Source organism: Dendrobates tinctorius, unplaced genomic scaffold (genome assembly GCF_039654945.1).
Source record: "Dendrobates tinctorius isolate UK_male_01 unplaced genomic scaffold, ASM3965494v1 ptg000019l, whole genome shotgun sequence".
Classification (NCBI taxonomy): domain Eukaryota; kingdom Metazoa; phylum Chordata; class Amphibia; order Anura; family Dendrobatidae; genus Dendrobates; species Dendrobates tinctorius.
This window is the reverse complement of record NW_027361687.1, coordinates 35,310,481-35,326,546: the sequence shown is the minus strand read 5'-3', so window position 1 is coordinate 35,326,546 and position 16,066 is coordinate 35,310,481. Positions and strand designations below refer to the sequence as shown.

At 42.4% G+C, this 16,066-nt stretch overlaps 1 protein-coding gene across 1 annotated transcript in view; it reads left to right on the top strand.

Annotated features, from left to right (window-relative positions):
- The first annotated feature begins 4,041 nt into the window (after positions 1 to 4,041).
- Positions 4,042 to 16,066, top strand: part of PAQR6 (progestin and adipoQ receptor family member 6) — a 38,438-nt gene continuing 26,413 nt past the window's right edge. Inside the window, exons 1-2 of the mRNA XM_073566907.1 lie at positions 4,042 to 4,274; positions 11,967 to 12,090. Of these exons, the coding sequence (XP_073423008.1) occupies positions 12,040 to 12,090 (51 nt within the window). The 5' untranslated portion in view covers positions 4,042 to 4,274; positions 11,967 to 12,039. The remainder of the gene's footprint in view (positions 4,275 to 11,966; positions 12,091 to 16,066) is intronic.

Sequence of the window (16,066 nt, the reverse complement as noted above, 5' to 3'; positions counted from 1 at the left end):
CGATGTTCTGCAGAGAGGCCAGTGGTGTAATAATCTGCAGGATATATCACTATGTATCTGTCAGGACGTGGAGGAGTGATGCTTTGCAGAGAGGTCAGTGGTGTAATAATCTGCAGGATATATCACTATGTATCTGTCAGGAGGTGGAGGAGTGATGTTCTGCAGAGAGGTCAGTGGTGTAATAATCTGCGGGATATATCACTGTACATCTGTCAGGAGGTGGAGGAGCGATGTTCTGCAGAGAGGCCAGTGGTGTAATAATCTGCAGGATATATCACTATGTATCTGTCAGGAGGTGGAGGAGCGATGTTCTGCAGAGAGGTCAGTGGTGTAATAATCTGCAGGATATATCACTATGTATCTGTCAGGAGGTGGAGGAGTGATGCTTTGCAGAGAGGTCAGTGGTGTAATAATCTGCAGGATATATCACTATGTATCTGTCAGGAGGTGGAGCAGTGATGTTCTGCAGAGAGGTCAGTGGTGTAATAATCTGCGGGATATATCACTGTACATCTGTCAGGAGGTGGAGGAGCGATGTTCTGCAGAGAGATCAGTGGTGTAATAATCTGCAGGATATATCACTATGTATCTGTCAGGAGGTGGAGGAGCGATGCTCTTCAGAGAGGTCAGTGGTGTAATAATCTGCAGGATATATCACTATGTATCTGTCAGGAGGTGGAGGAGCGATGTTCTGCAGAGAGATCAGTGGTGTAATAATCTGCAGGATATATCACTGTGTATGTGTCAGGAGGTGGAGGAGCGATGTTCTGCAGAGAGGTCAGTGGTGTAATAATCTGCAGGATATATCACTATGTATCTGTCAGGAGGTGGAGGAGCGATGTTCTGCAGAGAGGTCAGTGGTGTAATAATCTCCAGGATATATCACTATGTATCTGTCAGGAGGTGGAGGAGCGATGTTCTGGAGAGAGGTCAGTGGAATAATAATCTGCAGGATATGTCACTATGTATCTGTCGGGAGGTGGAGGAGCGATGTTCTGCAGAGAGGTCAGTGGTGTAATAATCTGCAGGATATATCACTATGTATCTGTCACGAGGTGGAGGAGCGATGTTCTGCAGAGTGGTCAGTGGTGTAATAATCTGCAGGATATATCACTATGTATCTGTCAGTAGGTGAAGGAGCGATGTTCTGCAGAGAGGTCAGTGGTGTAATAATCTGCAGGATATATCACTGTGTATGTGTCAGGAGGTGGAGGAGCGATGTTCTGCAGAGAGGTCAGTGGTGTAATAATCTGCAGGATATATCACTATGTATCTGTCACGAGGTGGAGGAGCGATGTTCTGCAGAGTGGTCAGTGGTGTAATAATCTGCAGGATATATCACTATGTATCTGTCAGGAGGTGGAGGAGTGATGCTTTGCAGAGAGGTCAGTGGTGTAATAATCTGCAGGATATATCACTATGTATCTGTCAGGAGGTGGAGCAGTGATGTTCTGCAGAGAGGTCAGTGGTGTAATAATCTGCGGGATATATCACTGTACATCTGTCAGGAGGTGGAGGAGCGATGTTCTGCAGAGAGATCAGTGGTGTAATAATCTGCAGGATATATCACTATGTATCTGTCAGGAGGTGGAGGAGCGATGCTCTTCAGAGAGGTCAGTGGTGTAATAATCTGCAGGATATATCACTATGTATCTGTCAGGAGGTGGAGGAGCGATGTTCTGCAGAGAGATCAGTGGTGTAATAATCTGCAGGATATATCACTGTGTATGTGTCAGGAGGTGGAGGAGCGATGTTCTGCAGAGAGGTCAGTGGTGTAATAATCTGCAGGATATATCACTATGTATCTGTCAGGAGGTGGAGGAGCGATGTTCTGCAGAGAGGTCAGTGGTGTAATAATCTCCAGGATATATCACTATGTATCTGTCAGGAGGTGGAGGAGCGATGTTCTGGAGAGAGGTCAGTGGAATAATAATCTGCAGGATATGTCACTATGTATCTGTCGGGAGGTGGAGGAGCGATGTTCTGCAGAGAGGTCAGTGGTGTAATAATCTGCAGGATATATCACTATGTATCTGTCAGGAGGTGGAGGAGCGATGTTCTGCAGAGAGGTCAGTGGTGTAATAATCTCCAGGATATATCACTATGTATCTGTCTGGAGGTGGAGGAGCGATGTTCTGGAGAGAGGTCAGTGGAATAATAATCTGCAGGATATGTCACTATGTATCTGTTGGGAGGTGGAGGAGCGATGTTCTGCAGAGAGGTCAGTGGTGTAATAATCTGCAGGATATATCACTATGTATCTGTCACGAGGTGGAGGAGCGATGTTCTGCAGAGTGGTCAGTGGTGTAATAATCTGCAGGATATATCACTATGTATCTGTCAGTAGGTGAAGGAGCGATGTTCTGCAGAGAGGTCAGTGGTGTAATAATCTGCAGGATATATCACTGTGTATGTGTCAGGAGGTGGAGGAGCGATGTTCTGCAGAGAGGTCAGTGGTGTAATAATCTGCAGGATATATCACTATGTATCTGTCAGGAGGTGGAGGAGCGATGTTCTGCAGAGAGGTCAGTGGTGTAATAATCTCCAGGATATATCACTATGTATCTGTCAGGAGGTGGAGGAGCGATGTTCTGCAGAGAGGTCAGTGGTGTAATAATCTGCAGGATATATCACTATGTATCTGTCACGAGGTGGAGGAGCGATGTTCTGCAGAGTGGTCAGTGGTGTAATAATCTGCAGGATATATCACTATGTATCTGTCAGGAGGTGGAGGAGCGATGTTCTGCAGAGAGGTCAGTGGTGTAATAATCTGCAGGATATATCACTATGTATCTGTCAGGAGGTGGAGGAGCGATGTTCTGGAGAGAGGTCAGTGGAATAATAATCTGCAGGATATGTCACTATGTATCTGTCGGGAGGTGGAGGAGCGATGTTCTGCAGAGAGGTCAGTGGTGTAATAATCTGCAGGATATATCACTATGTATCTGTCAGGAGGTGGAGGAGCGATGTTCTGCAGAGAGGTCAGTGGTGTAATAATCTGCAGGATATATCACTATGTATCTCTCAGAAGGTGGAGGAGCGATGTTCTGCAGAGAGGTCAGTGGTGTAATAATCTCCAGGATATATCACTATGTATCTGTCAGGAGGTGGAGGAGTGATGTTCTGGAGAGAGGTCAGTGGAATAATAATCTGCAGGATATGTCACTATGTATCTGTCGGGAGGTGGAGGAGCGATGTTCTGCAGGGAGGTCAGTGGTGTAATAATCTGCAGGATATATCACTATATCTGTCAGGTGTAGGAGCGATGTTCTGCAGAGAGGTCAGTGGTGTAATAATCTGCAGGATATATCACTATGTATCTGTCACGAGGTGGAGGAGCGATGTTCTGCAGAGTGGTCAGTGGTGTAATAATCTGCAGGATATATCACTATGTATCTGTCAGTAGGTGGAGGAGCGATGTTCTGCAGAGAGGTCAGTGGTGTAATAATCTGCAGGATATATCACTGTGTATTTGTCAGGAGGTGGAGGAGCGATGTTCTGCAGAGAGGTCAGTGGTGTAATAATCTGCAGGATATATCACTATGTATCTGTCAGGAGGTGGAGGAGCGATGTTCTGCAGAGAGGTCAGTGGTGTAATAATCTGCAGGATATATCACTATGTATCTGTCACGAGGTGGAGGAGCGATGTTCTGCAGAGTGGTCAGTGGTGTAATAATCTGCAGGATATATCACTATGTATCTGTCAGTAGGTGGAGGAGCGATGTTCTGCAGAGAGGTCAGTGGTGTAATAATCTGCAGGATATATCACTGTGTATGTGTCAGGAGGTGGAGGAGCGATGTTCTGCAGAGAGGTCAGTGGTGTAATAATCTGCAGGATATATCACTGTGTATCTGTCAGGAGGTGGAGGAGCGATGCGCTGGAGAGAGGTCAGTGGTGTAATAATCTGCAGGATATATCACTATGTATCAGTCAGGAGGTGGAGGAGCGATGTTCTGCGGTTGGGTAAACTCTGTGCTGTCCCCTCGGTGTCACCGTCTGCTGTGGCTTGTGTTCTCCGCGCTGCGGGCTCATAATGAAGGGTGTGTAGGGGGGGGCACAGCGCGGGGCCCTCTGCAGGGTAACACAAAGGACTGTCTTACAGCCCGGATCTCCTGACTACAGGCGTCTGACCAATGGCTGGGCGGAGGGAGAGTCTGTGGGGCTGGCGCTGGTTCAGGAGTCCGGCCAAGGAATGTGAAAGAAGCAGCCGGGACAACGGAGCCATCCTACAGAGGACGCAGGGGACCCATGACAGCGGGGCCACCAGGAACAGGTCAGGCATGGGGGGAAACAGGCAGTCACTGCCAGCTGGGCCCTGTCCTGTGTGTTGTAATCCGCACCCTATACTTTGTGCTGATATCAGGATGTGCATCCACATGTCTGGGCCACAGAGCTGACACTCTGACTGCTGCCAGTTAGGCGAGACTTGTAGTCAGTGACTAGTGATATCTGCAGGAGGTGCAAGGAACCAGGGTCACAATATGCTGCCATGTGGTGTGTATAATGGTCTCTACTACCTCCACATTGCCAAGACATAGAGTGGCGACATCACTGCATATGCATCACTGATGAGTGGCAATATTATAGCAGTTATATTCTTGTACATAGGAGCAGTATTATAGTAGTTATATTCTTGTATATAGGAGCAATATTATAGTAATTATATTCTTGTAGATAGGGGGCAGTATTATAGTAGTTATATTCTTGTACATAGGAGCAGTATTATAGTAGTTATATTCTTGTATATAGGAGCAGTATTATAGTAATTATATTCTTGTAGATAGGGGGCAGTGTTATAGTAGTTATATTCTTGTACATAGGAGCAGTATTATAGTAGTTATATTCTTGTATATAGGAGCAGTATTATAGTAATTATATTCTTGTAGATAGGGGGCAGTATTATAGTAGTTATATTCTTGTACATAGGAGCAGTATTATAGTAGTTATATTCTTGTATATAGGAGCAGTATTATAGTAATTATATTCTTGTAGATAGGGGGCAGTGTTATAGTAGTTATATTCTTGTACATAGGAGCAGTATTATAGTAGTTATATTCTTGTATATAGGAGCAGTATTATAGTAATTATATTCTTGTAGATAGGGGGCAGTATTATAGTAGTTATATTCTTGTACACAGGGGACAGTATTATAGTAGTTATATTCTTGTACATAGGGAGCAGTATTATAGTAGGTATATTCTTGTACATAGGGGCAGTATTATAGTAATTATATTCTTGTACATGGGGGCAGTATTATAGTAGTTATATTCTTGTACATAGGAGCAGTATTATAGTGGTTATATTCTTGTACATAGGAGCAGTATTATAGTGGTTATATTCTTGTACATGGGAGCAGTATTATAGTAGTTATATTCTTGTACATAGGGGGCAGTATTATAGTAGCTATATTCTTGTACATGGGAGCAGTATTATAGTAGTTATATTCTTGTACATAGGGGCAGTATTATAGTAGTTATATTCTTGTACATAGGAGCAGTATTATAGTAGTTATATTCTTGTACATAGGGGACAGTATTATAGTAGTTATATTCTTGTACATAGGGGCAGTGTTATAGTAGTTATATTCTTGTACATAGGGGCAGTATTATAGTAGTTATATTCTTGTACATAAGGAGCAGTATTATAGTAGTTATATTCTTGTACATAGGAGCGGTATTATAGTAGTTATATTCTTGTACATAGGAGCGGTATTATAGTAGTTATATTCTTGTACATAGGGGCAGTATTATAGTAGTTATATTCTTGTACATAGGGGCAGTATTATAGTAGTTATATTCTTGTACATAGGGGCAGTATTATAGTAATTATATTCTTGTACATAGGGGCAGTATTATAGTAGTTATATTCTTGTACATAGGGGCAGTATTATAGTAATTATATTCTTGTACATAGGGGCAGTATTATAGTAGTTATTTTCTTGTACATAGGGGCAGTATTATAGTAGTTATATTCTTGTACATAGGGGCAGTATTATAGTAGTTATATTCTTGTACATAGGAGCAGTATTATAGTAGTTATATTCTTGTACATAGGGGCAGTATTATAGTAGTTATATTCTTGTACATAGGGGGCAGTATTATAGTAATTATATTCTTGTATATAGGGGCAATTTTTATTGTAAAAACCAAACAAATACAAATAACATTCCTCCAATAATACAAAACTGAATTCACAAGGATTGTACATACATTCATTACATATCCAGTTTATACATATCAAATTAACTTAGAGTCCATACTCCTAGTTTGAGGGGGAAAAAAGAAAAAAAAAAACACTTTGCAAACAGAGCTCATCATATTCCACCCAGTGACTCATCCTTCACTATCTTAACATTTCCTAATTTCTCCTAATGATTTTCCCTATCTGAGTTTGGACATTATCTGGTTGACAGCGTCACAGATCTGAGTCAGAGTTATTCTGTTCACCACCGGTCTCCATCTCAGACTCTTCCCGAGTGCCCTCAGGTAAGGGCTTCCGCTTTGGCGGAGGACAGTCCTCTACGTCCCTATCACACTCTGCGTCAATTCTTTTAAGGTCATCTTCAAAATCGCCGTCAGACTCAGACAGAACATCAAACCTGTTAGATACGACCATTACACCAGCAGAACTCTGGAATTTCTTCCCGGCTCCTTGGCCAGTGTCATACTCCTCAGGTTTACGGGAGGCCTTGTCCTTTTTCTTCCTTTTCTGATTATTGCTATACTCTTCAGACACAGATGGTAGCACTGAAGTAATGCCTTCCTGTGACCGCTGCCCCTGAGGTACAACCTCCATACTCCCCTGTTCTGTCTCTGAACCCTGCTGCTCTGGTGTTAGCTGAGTAGACCCCTGGTGGACCTCTGGTCTGGTCAGTATTTCCCCTGACAGTAAAGCTGCCTCCTCCAGATTCTCTGCCCCTGCCACCAAGTCCTCGTCAGGAAAGTCTTTACAGATATTGTGCCAGGCGTCTGGACAGTCCCTGTGAGGGTGACCGATCTTCCCACAGAGGTTGCACCTGATGTACTGGCAGTCTGCAGCTAGATGGCCGACCTCCCCACACAGGCTGCACTTCACCACAGTACAGGTATTTGCCAGGTGACCTGCCTTGCCACATTTAAAGCACTTACGAGGCTGCCCAGGATAGAAACACACACCCCTCTCCCTCCCAATAAAGAAGGAGTTGGGTAAGTGGGCAGTGATGTTATTGCATTGGCGCAGTTTCACCAAAACCCGCCACCCTCCTGTCCAGATACCATCACTGTCTCTGCTTTTGGTGAGGTCATAGACTAGGTCACAATGCCTCCGGAGCCACACCACAATGTCCTGCGGGGGAACAGACTCATTCCAGAAGATGACATTTACGGTAACAGTATCTGGCTTAGAGATAGGAATAAAGCTGAACTTACTCCAGCCCTCCGTGTCTCTAATCTTGGGGAAACTAGACCAGAATCTGTCCAGGTCAGACATGAGCTTAAAGCTGACATCATAGCCCTGCCTGTCTGGAAGATTAATCACTGCCAGGATGCTGACTGGCACAAACCCCATCTGGTGGCACAAGAGCTCCCTGACAACAAACCTCCTGTCTGGCAGGTCCTCCTTGGCACCTCTGTGCCGGAAACGCACGACGTTTCTCCGTTTAAACGCCTGGCCTGTATAATTTGTACCAGAGGTAAAGGAAGGAGCACCACGACTCCAGGCATTACTGGGGGGACCATGCGGGGTCACATTGGGTTGACTGACGGAGTGAAGGTCTGCAGCAGGAGGGGCAGCCACGCCTTGTGTGCTTGAAATTAAAGGGGGGAAATCACAGACATTATCATGCACATTGTTATCATCAGCATCAGTGTCATTATCAGACAGTGCAGCGTCCACCAAAGATACTGTGCTCCCCCAACCCCTCAGATACAGTGCGGTTATCCCCAGCATCAGAGCCCTGCTGGGCACCATCAGTAATGACCGGCACATGTCCATTGCCCAACTGTTGTGCTTGGCATTCTGAGACTTGTAGTCCCTCTGATGGAAAGGGCAGTCCATGCTGCTGCTTGGAATCTGCTGCAGGCTGCTCTGCTGGGCATTCTGAGACTTGTGGTACTCCTGCTGGAATCTGCACAACGTGCTGCTGCTTGGGATCTGCCACAGGCTGCTTCGGCTGCAGTATTTGACCCTTTTGGAAGCAGAAACTTGCAGGCTGCAGCACTGGCCGCACTGGCTTCTGTGGGCCACCTGGGACAATGTCTGAGCTGGAACCTGCAGAGTCCTGCTTGTGTGACATAAACAGTTCCTGGTTCCTATAAGTCTCTGCCAGGTGCCCCATCCTCTCTAGGACACAGTCCATGTCCGTCACCACTTTTGCCAGCTGTATGCCAAGCATGTTCAGAGTCTGATCACAAAAGGTGTGATCTCCACCAGGATTAGCAGCCTTTACATTATAGCCCATGTCTATTTGTTTCTGCAGCAAGTCTTTGTGCTGCTGAAACTCACTGAACCTCTTGACCAGTCCTGGGATCTCCTCTGCGACCTGAAGCTCAGGTGCATGTGGCGTCTCCTCCTGGGATCCTGCTTTCAGCAATGTCCCCGGATGCTTGAAGCCAGACGTCTCCTTAACTTTCACCACCGCTGGTTTCGTGGTTCCAAGCTCCACAGCACTTTTACTGCTGCCACCTGACTGTGACCTTGTGCTCCCAGCACTCGCCATGCTGGCCACCACATGCTTGTGCTGCAGGTTCTCCTGGAGCGTCTGTCTCTCCAGTGAGGTTCTCCTCTGCCGGCTGGGAGTCAGCTGCACACCTGAAGATGGTGATGGCATCTCCTGAGCTGCAGGCTGCTTTCCTCCATTCAGCTTCTCACCAGTAGATTTCTTTTGGATTTCTCCTAATTCCACTTCACTCTGCTTGCCTTGGCTGGCCGACTGCTTAATTGGAACTTTCTTACCCACAGCCATGGCTTTTCCTTGTTCCGTTACTTTACGTACTTTCACAGCTTCATCTTTCTTGCTGCTGCTACTTCCATTCTGAGCTTTCTTTCCCTCAGAAACAACTTTGGGACTTGCATCCGCCTTAGACACAACTTGAGCGTTACTTCCCAGTGTAGGCCTGGAAGCCTGGGCCTTGCTTGGGGAGTTACCCCGCCCAGGGTGGCCTCCCCCTGGGCTTGCTCCAGACATCAGGAGAGCTACAAACACACAACCTCACAGCTAGGAGGCAGTATTATAGTAGTTATATTCTTGTACATAGGAGCAGTATTATAGTAGTTATATTCTTGTACATAGGGGGAAACATTATAGTAGTTATATTCTTGTACATAGGAGCAGTATTATAGTAGTTATATTCTTGTACATAGGGGGAAACATTATAGTAGTTATATTCTTGTACATAGGAACAGTATTATAGTAGTTATATTCTTGTACACACAGGGTATTATTATAGTAGTTATATTCTTGTAGATAGGAGCAGTATTATAGTAGTTATATTCTTGTACATAGGGACAGTATTATAGTAGTTATATTCTTGTACATGGGGGCAGTATTATAGTAGTTATATTCTTGTACATGGGGGCAGTATTATAGTAGTTATATTCATGTACACACAGGGTATTATTATAGTAGTTATATTCTTGTAGATAGGAGCAGTATTATAGTAGTTATATTCTTGTACATGGGGGCAGTATTATAGTAGTTATATTCTTGTACATAGGGGAGTATTATAGTAGTTATATTCTTGTACATAGGAGCAGTATTATAGTAGTTATATTCTTGTACATAGAGGCAGTATTATAGTAGTTTTATTCTTGTATATAGGGGCAGTATTATAGTAGTTATATTCTTGTACATGGGGGCAGTATTATAGTAATTATATTCTTGTACATAGAGGCAGTATTATAGTAGTTATATTCTTGTACATAGGGAGCAGTATTATAGTAGTTATATTCTTGTACATAGGGGCAGTATTATAGTAGTTATATTCCTGTACATAGGGGGCAGTATTATAGTAGTTATATTCTTGTACATAGGGGCAGTATTATAGTAGTTATATTCTTGTACATAGGGAGCAGTATTATAGTAGTGATATTCTTGTACATAGGGAGCAGTATTATAGTAGTGATATTCTTGTACATGGGGGCAGTATTATAGTAGTGATATTCTTGTACATAGGAGCAGTATTATAGTAGTTATATTCTTGTACATAGGGAGCAGTATTATAGTAGTGATATTCTTGTACATGGGGGCAGTATTATAGTAGTGATATTCTTGTACATAGGAGCAGTATTATAGTAGTTATATTCTTGTATATAGGGGCAGTATTATAGTAGTTATTTTCTTGTACATAGAGGCAGTATTATAGTAGTTATATTCTTGTACATAGGGGGCAGTATTATAGTAGTTATATTCTTGTACATAGGAGCAGTATTATAGTAGTTATATTCTTGTACATAGGAGCAGTATTATAGTAGTTATATTCTTGTACATAGGAGCAGTATTATCATAGTAGTTATATTCTTGTACATAGGGGGCAGTATTATAGTAGCTATATTCTTGTACATAGGGGCAGTATTATAGTAGTTATATTCTTGTACATAGGATAAGTATTATAGTAGTTATATTATTGTACATAGGGGGTAGTATTATAGTAGTTATATTATTGTACATAGGGGGCAGTATTATAGTAGTTATATTATTGTACATAGGGGGCAGTATTATAGTAGTTATATTCTTGTACATAGGGGTAGTATTATAGTAGTTATATTCTTGTACATAGGAGCAGTATTATAGTAGCTATATTCTTGTACATAGGGGCAGTATTATAGTAGTTATATTCTTGTACATAGGATAAGTATTATAGTAGTTATATTCCTGTACATAGGGAGCAGTATTATAGTAGTTATATTCTTGTACATAGGGAGCAGTATTATAGTAGTTATAATCTTGTACATAGGAGCAGTATTATAGTAGATATATTCTTGTACATAGGGGCAGTATTATAGTAGTTATATACTTGTACATAGGGACAGTATTATAGTAGTTATATTCTTGTACATAGGGGCAGTATTATAGTAGTTATATTCTTGTATATAGGGACAGTATTATAGTAGTTATATTCTTGTACATAGGGAGCAGTATTATAGTAGTTATAATCTTGTACATAGGAGCAGTATTATAGTAGTTATATTCCTGTACATAGGGGACAGTATTATAGTAGTTATATTCTTGTACATAGGAGGCAGTATTATAGTAGTTATATTCTTGTACATAGGGGCATTATTATAGTAGTTATATTCTTGTACATAGGAGCAGTATTATAGTAGTTATAATCTTGTACATAGGAGCAGTATTATAGTAGTTATATTCCTGTACATAGGGGACAGTATTATAGTAGTTATATTCTTGTACATAGGGGCAGTATTATAGTAGTTATAATCTTGTACATAGGCGACAGTATTATAGTAGTTATATTCTTGTACATTGGGGCAGTATTATATTTTGTATTGCATTTATCACTTTAGCTTACACATAAATTACAGATGATTGGAGTGCTTTGTATTCATCCTAATCTTTCTGGTGCATGAATAAAATTCTGGGTCTGCAGTGAACTCTGACATAGAACAGTTTGCTACAGGTAAGGGATGGAGAATGACACTCTAGAGCAGGGTTCCCCAACTCCAGTCCTCAAGGCCCACCAACAGATCATGTTTTCAGGATTTCCTTTGTATTGTACAGGTGAAGCAATTATCTCCTGAGCAATACTAAGGAAATCCTGAAAACATGATCTGTTGGTGGGCCTTGAGGACTGGAGTTGGGGAACGCTACTCTAGAGCTTGATTGCCGTGTTTTGGGTATTTGGCTGTGTGCGGAGCAGAGACCTCAGAACATCTGGCTTTTCCATGTGTCTGGTGAGGGAGGCTCTGGGCCGGTGTTTGGGCCGGTGTTTGGCGGCCCCGTCACTTCCTCGTCTGTGGATCTGTCTTGCAGAGCGGATGTGTGGTTGGCGCTGCTGTATTGCAGGTTACAGAATCGGCTCCGTCCCTGAGCCGCAGAGAGCAGGATGCTGACCATCAAACTGCCGCAGCTGCTCCACATCCACCAGATGCCGCGGGTGAGTGTTATCAGGGTGCTACACCATGTACTGGGCTTACTCCAGTCACAGCCAGAGCTGCAGTATTGGTAACATTCCAGTCACATCCAAAGCTGCATTATATCTAATATTCCAGTCACATCCAGAGCTGCACTTTATCTAATAATCCAGTCACACCCAGAGCTGCACTATATCTACTAATCCAGTCACACCCAGAGCTGCACTATATCTAATACTCCAGTCACACCCAGAGCTGATCTATATCTAATACTCCAGTGATGCCCAGAGCTGCACTATTTCTAATATTCCAGTGACACCCAGAGCTCCACTATATTTAATACTCAGTCACATCCAGTGCTGGATTATATCTAATACTCCAGTCACATCTAGAGCTGCATTATATCTAATCTAAGCTTGTGTCCCTGTTGGAGGGAAGGTTGCAAAATCTAGAAGAGAGGACAGCTACATTGAAGATCATATATCAACAAAAGAGTCCAAAATATATTAAATAGGGCACTTCAACCATATTTTACAACTAGTCCCCCATAACCATATGAGGGGCACAAGAAGAGATCCCACAATGATAATCAATTTAAAAATGTATTAATTTTATTTGAAAAAAACATCTAAAAACGGAGTAAACAAAAGCAAGATTGCCATGACCGGGGACACCTGGGCCAAAAAATGAATAGGCTATAACATCATTTAAATATTATTGTATGTAGCACAATACATCCAATGTAAAAGACAATATAGGGCTCCTAAATAGGATAATCCTGGGGGGCGTGAAGAAGCTGGCGGCAAAACGCGCGTCGGGGTGAGGGGACACCCGGAGACACAGTGCTACAGGTAGATATATTATTTAGCTCCTTCCGTGCATTCTCTATTTATTAACTGACATATACCAACGGATCTATATGCTTTACACAGTGATGGTGCTTATTTATTATAAGGCTTGTTAGCACTACTAGGGCTATGTTAACACATGTAGGTATGCATAATTTATGCAGCACACCCTTGGGATCATTCATTGTTTATTTTTGACCATTATAGCCACCTTGCTAGGGGATTATCCTATTTAGGATCCCTATATTGTCTTTTACATTGGATGTATTGTCCATACAATAATATTTAAATGATGTCATAGCCTATTAATTTTTTGGCCCAGGTGTCCCCGGTCATGGCAATCTTGCTTTTGTTTACTCTGGTTTTAGATATTTTTTCAAATAAAATTTACATCTTTAAATTGATTATCATTGTGAGATCTCTTCTTGTGTCCCTCATATGGTTATGGGGGACTAGTTGTACATTGAAGATCATTAAGAAAGGTGAAGAGTTCTTGTATAGAGCAGAATTATCTCTTCATGTTACAGAAAGAGAAGAAATTCGAAGTGCACCTGAAGAAACAGAGGAATGGAGACATGTGACCCAGAGAAGCAGGAGGATCGGGAGACAGTCAGCACCCATACTTCTCAGGAACCAGTACCAGGCTCTCACGCAGGAAAACGATGAAGAAATACATCAGGATAAGACTTTGCCCACAAACAGCAACCTTGTACGCCTTCAGAGTTCTCCTGGATGGAGAAAGAAAAATGTTGTGAAGAAGAAGCGGAGAGTGGTGGTCATGGGGGATTCCCTGTCGAGAGGAACAGAGGCCGCTATCTGCAGACCGGATATAACTTCAAGAGAAATGTGCTGTCTTCCAGGTGCAAAAATTAAAGATGTGTCTGACAGGATATCAGGACTCTTCAGACCTACAGATGACTACCCATTCCTGCTAATACATGTGGGGACAAATGACACCGCAAGAAACGACCTGGAAACCATCTGCAGAGACTTTGAAGACTTAGGCAAGAAAGTGAAAGAACTGGGAGCGCAGGTGGTCTTCTCTTCCATCCTCCCCGTGGATGGCCATGGAACAAGGAGGTGGAATAAGATTCTGCAGGTGAACAACTGGCTACGTTGATGGTGCCGTCAGCAACGATTTGGATTTCTGGATCACGGAGTGAATTACCTTTACGATGGACTACTTGCTAGAGATGGGGTGCACCTTACGAAGACTGGAAAGCATGTATTTGGAAGTCGCCTTGCTACACTCATCAGGAGAGCTTTAAACTAGAACAACATGGGAAGGGAAGCAAAAGACCAGAAAAAGCCATACACCTGACAAATGCTATTGAGAACTCTGCTATTAGAAGTGGAAAGGAAGAACAAAGACAAAAGAATCTAATTAATAAAATTATTGGAGAAAGAGAAACCAATCACAAACTAAAATGTTTCTATACTAATGCACAAAGCATGGGCAACAAACAAGGAGAACTGGAACTACTAACACAGGAAAAGAAATGTGATGTCATTGGAATCACTGAAACTTGGTGGGACAATACACATGATTGGAATACAAGACTAGAAGGATACAACTTATTTGCAAGAAACAGACTTGATAAGCGAGGAGGGGGTGTCGCATTGTATGTTAGAAACACGTATATCTGCACAGAGATCCAAGCTTCAGAGACTGGGAGTTCTATGGAAACTGTTTGGGTAAGAATACAAGGACAGAACAACGGAAAGGACACCATTGTAGGCATTTACTACAGGCCGCCTGTGCAAGCTGAAGATATGGATGAACTCTTTATGCATCAAATGGCCAAGTTCTCCAAAAAATATGACATAGTTGTCATGGGAGATTTCAACTATCCAGACATTTGTTGGGAATCTCTCTCAGGCAAAACTAACAGGTCAAGGAAATTCTTATCCTCTCTTGCTGACAACTTTATCTTCCAAAAGGTAGGGGAGAAAACAATGGGAACTGCTACCTTGGATCTAATCCTTATAAACAGGGAGGAAATGGTTGAGGAGGTAAAAGTGGCTGGGACCCTAGGAGGTAGCGACCATGCTATTTTAGAATTTTGGATAACTAGAGAAGGAAGACCTGTGAAGACTCAGACGTCAAGGTTAGATTTCAGAAAGGCAGATTTTAAGGGATTCAGAAAGAGAATTGGAGGGATCCAATGGCTGGATATCCTTAAAGACAAAAATGTCCAGGAAGGATGGGAAATCTTGAAAAATGAAATTCTCAAAGAACGATCGCTAAGGCTAGTTTCACATTAGCGTTTTTTAGCGCTGCACTTCGTGCGCAATAGAATCGCATACAAAAAACGCATCATGCTTTTTGTATGCGTTTGTTTTTTTTAGATGCATGCGTTTTAACCAGTTTCTAGCCATGTTAACTCTTAAAACGCAAGCGGTTTTAAACGCAGGCATGCGCATGGACATGCGCACACCTGCATTCCCATAGACTGTAATGTGATTTTTTTTGCGCATTCCGTGCGCAAGCGTGCGCATGAGTTTTTTTGAGACAGGTTTGACGGACTAAAAATGCAACAGGTTGCGTCCGGCGCTCCTAGGCGCACCTACAGAAAAACGCATGCGCACGGAAACGCATACAAACACGTGCATACGCTAGACCATGCGCCCCCATGTTAAAGATAGGGGCGCAGGATGCATGCGCATGGACGCGCATGCAGCACAACGCAAAAAAACGCTAGTGTGAAACCAGCCTAACAATTCTGAAAAGAGGGAAGAATAAGAAGCATTTAAAGAAACCAGGATGGATGAACACAGAACTTAAACACATACTAAAAATGAAGAAAGAAATATTTATCAAATGGAAAGAGGGAGGCATATCTAAAGAAGAATATACTGCTGTCTGCAGAACCTGCAAGGGATGCATCAGATTATCTAAAGCTGACAATGAATTAAGGCTTGCAAGATATGTCAAAAGCAATAAAAAAGGATTTTGGGGATATGTCAAAAGTAAAAAAAAAAAAAAAAAAAAAAGTAAAAGATGCTATAGGATTTATGTAGGATGAAAATGGTAAGAAAGGATGTTGAGAAGACCGAACTTTTAAATTCCTATTTTGCATCTGTTTTCTCTCAGAAAGGAAATGTAACATCAACTGTTCTTCACTGTCCTATTTAAGGAATAGAAGAATCC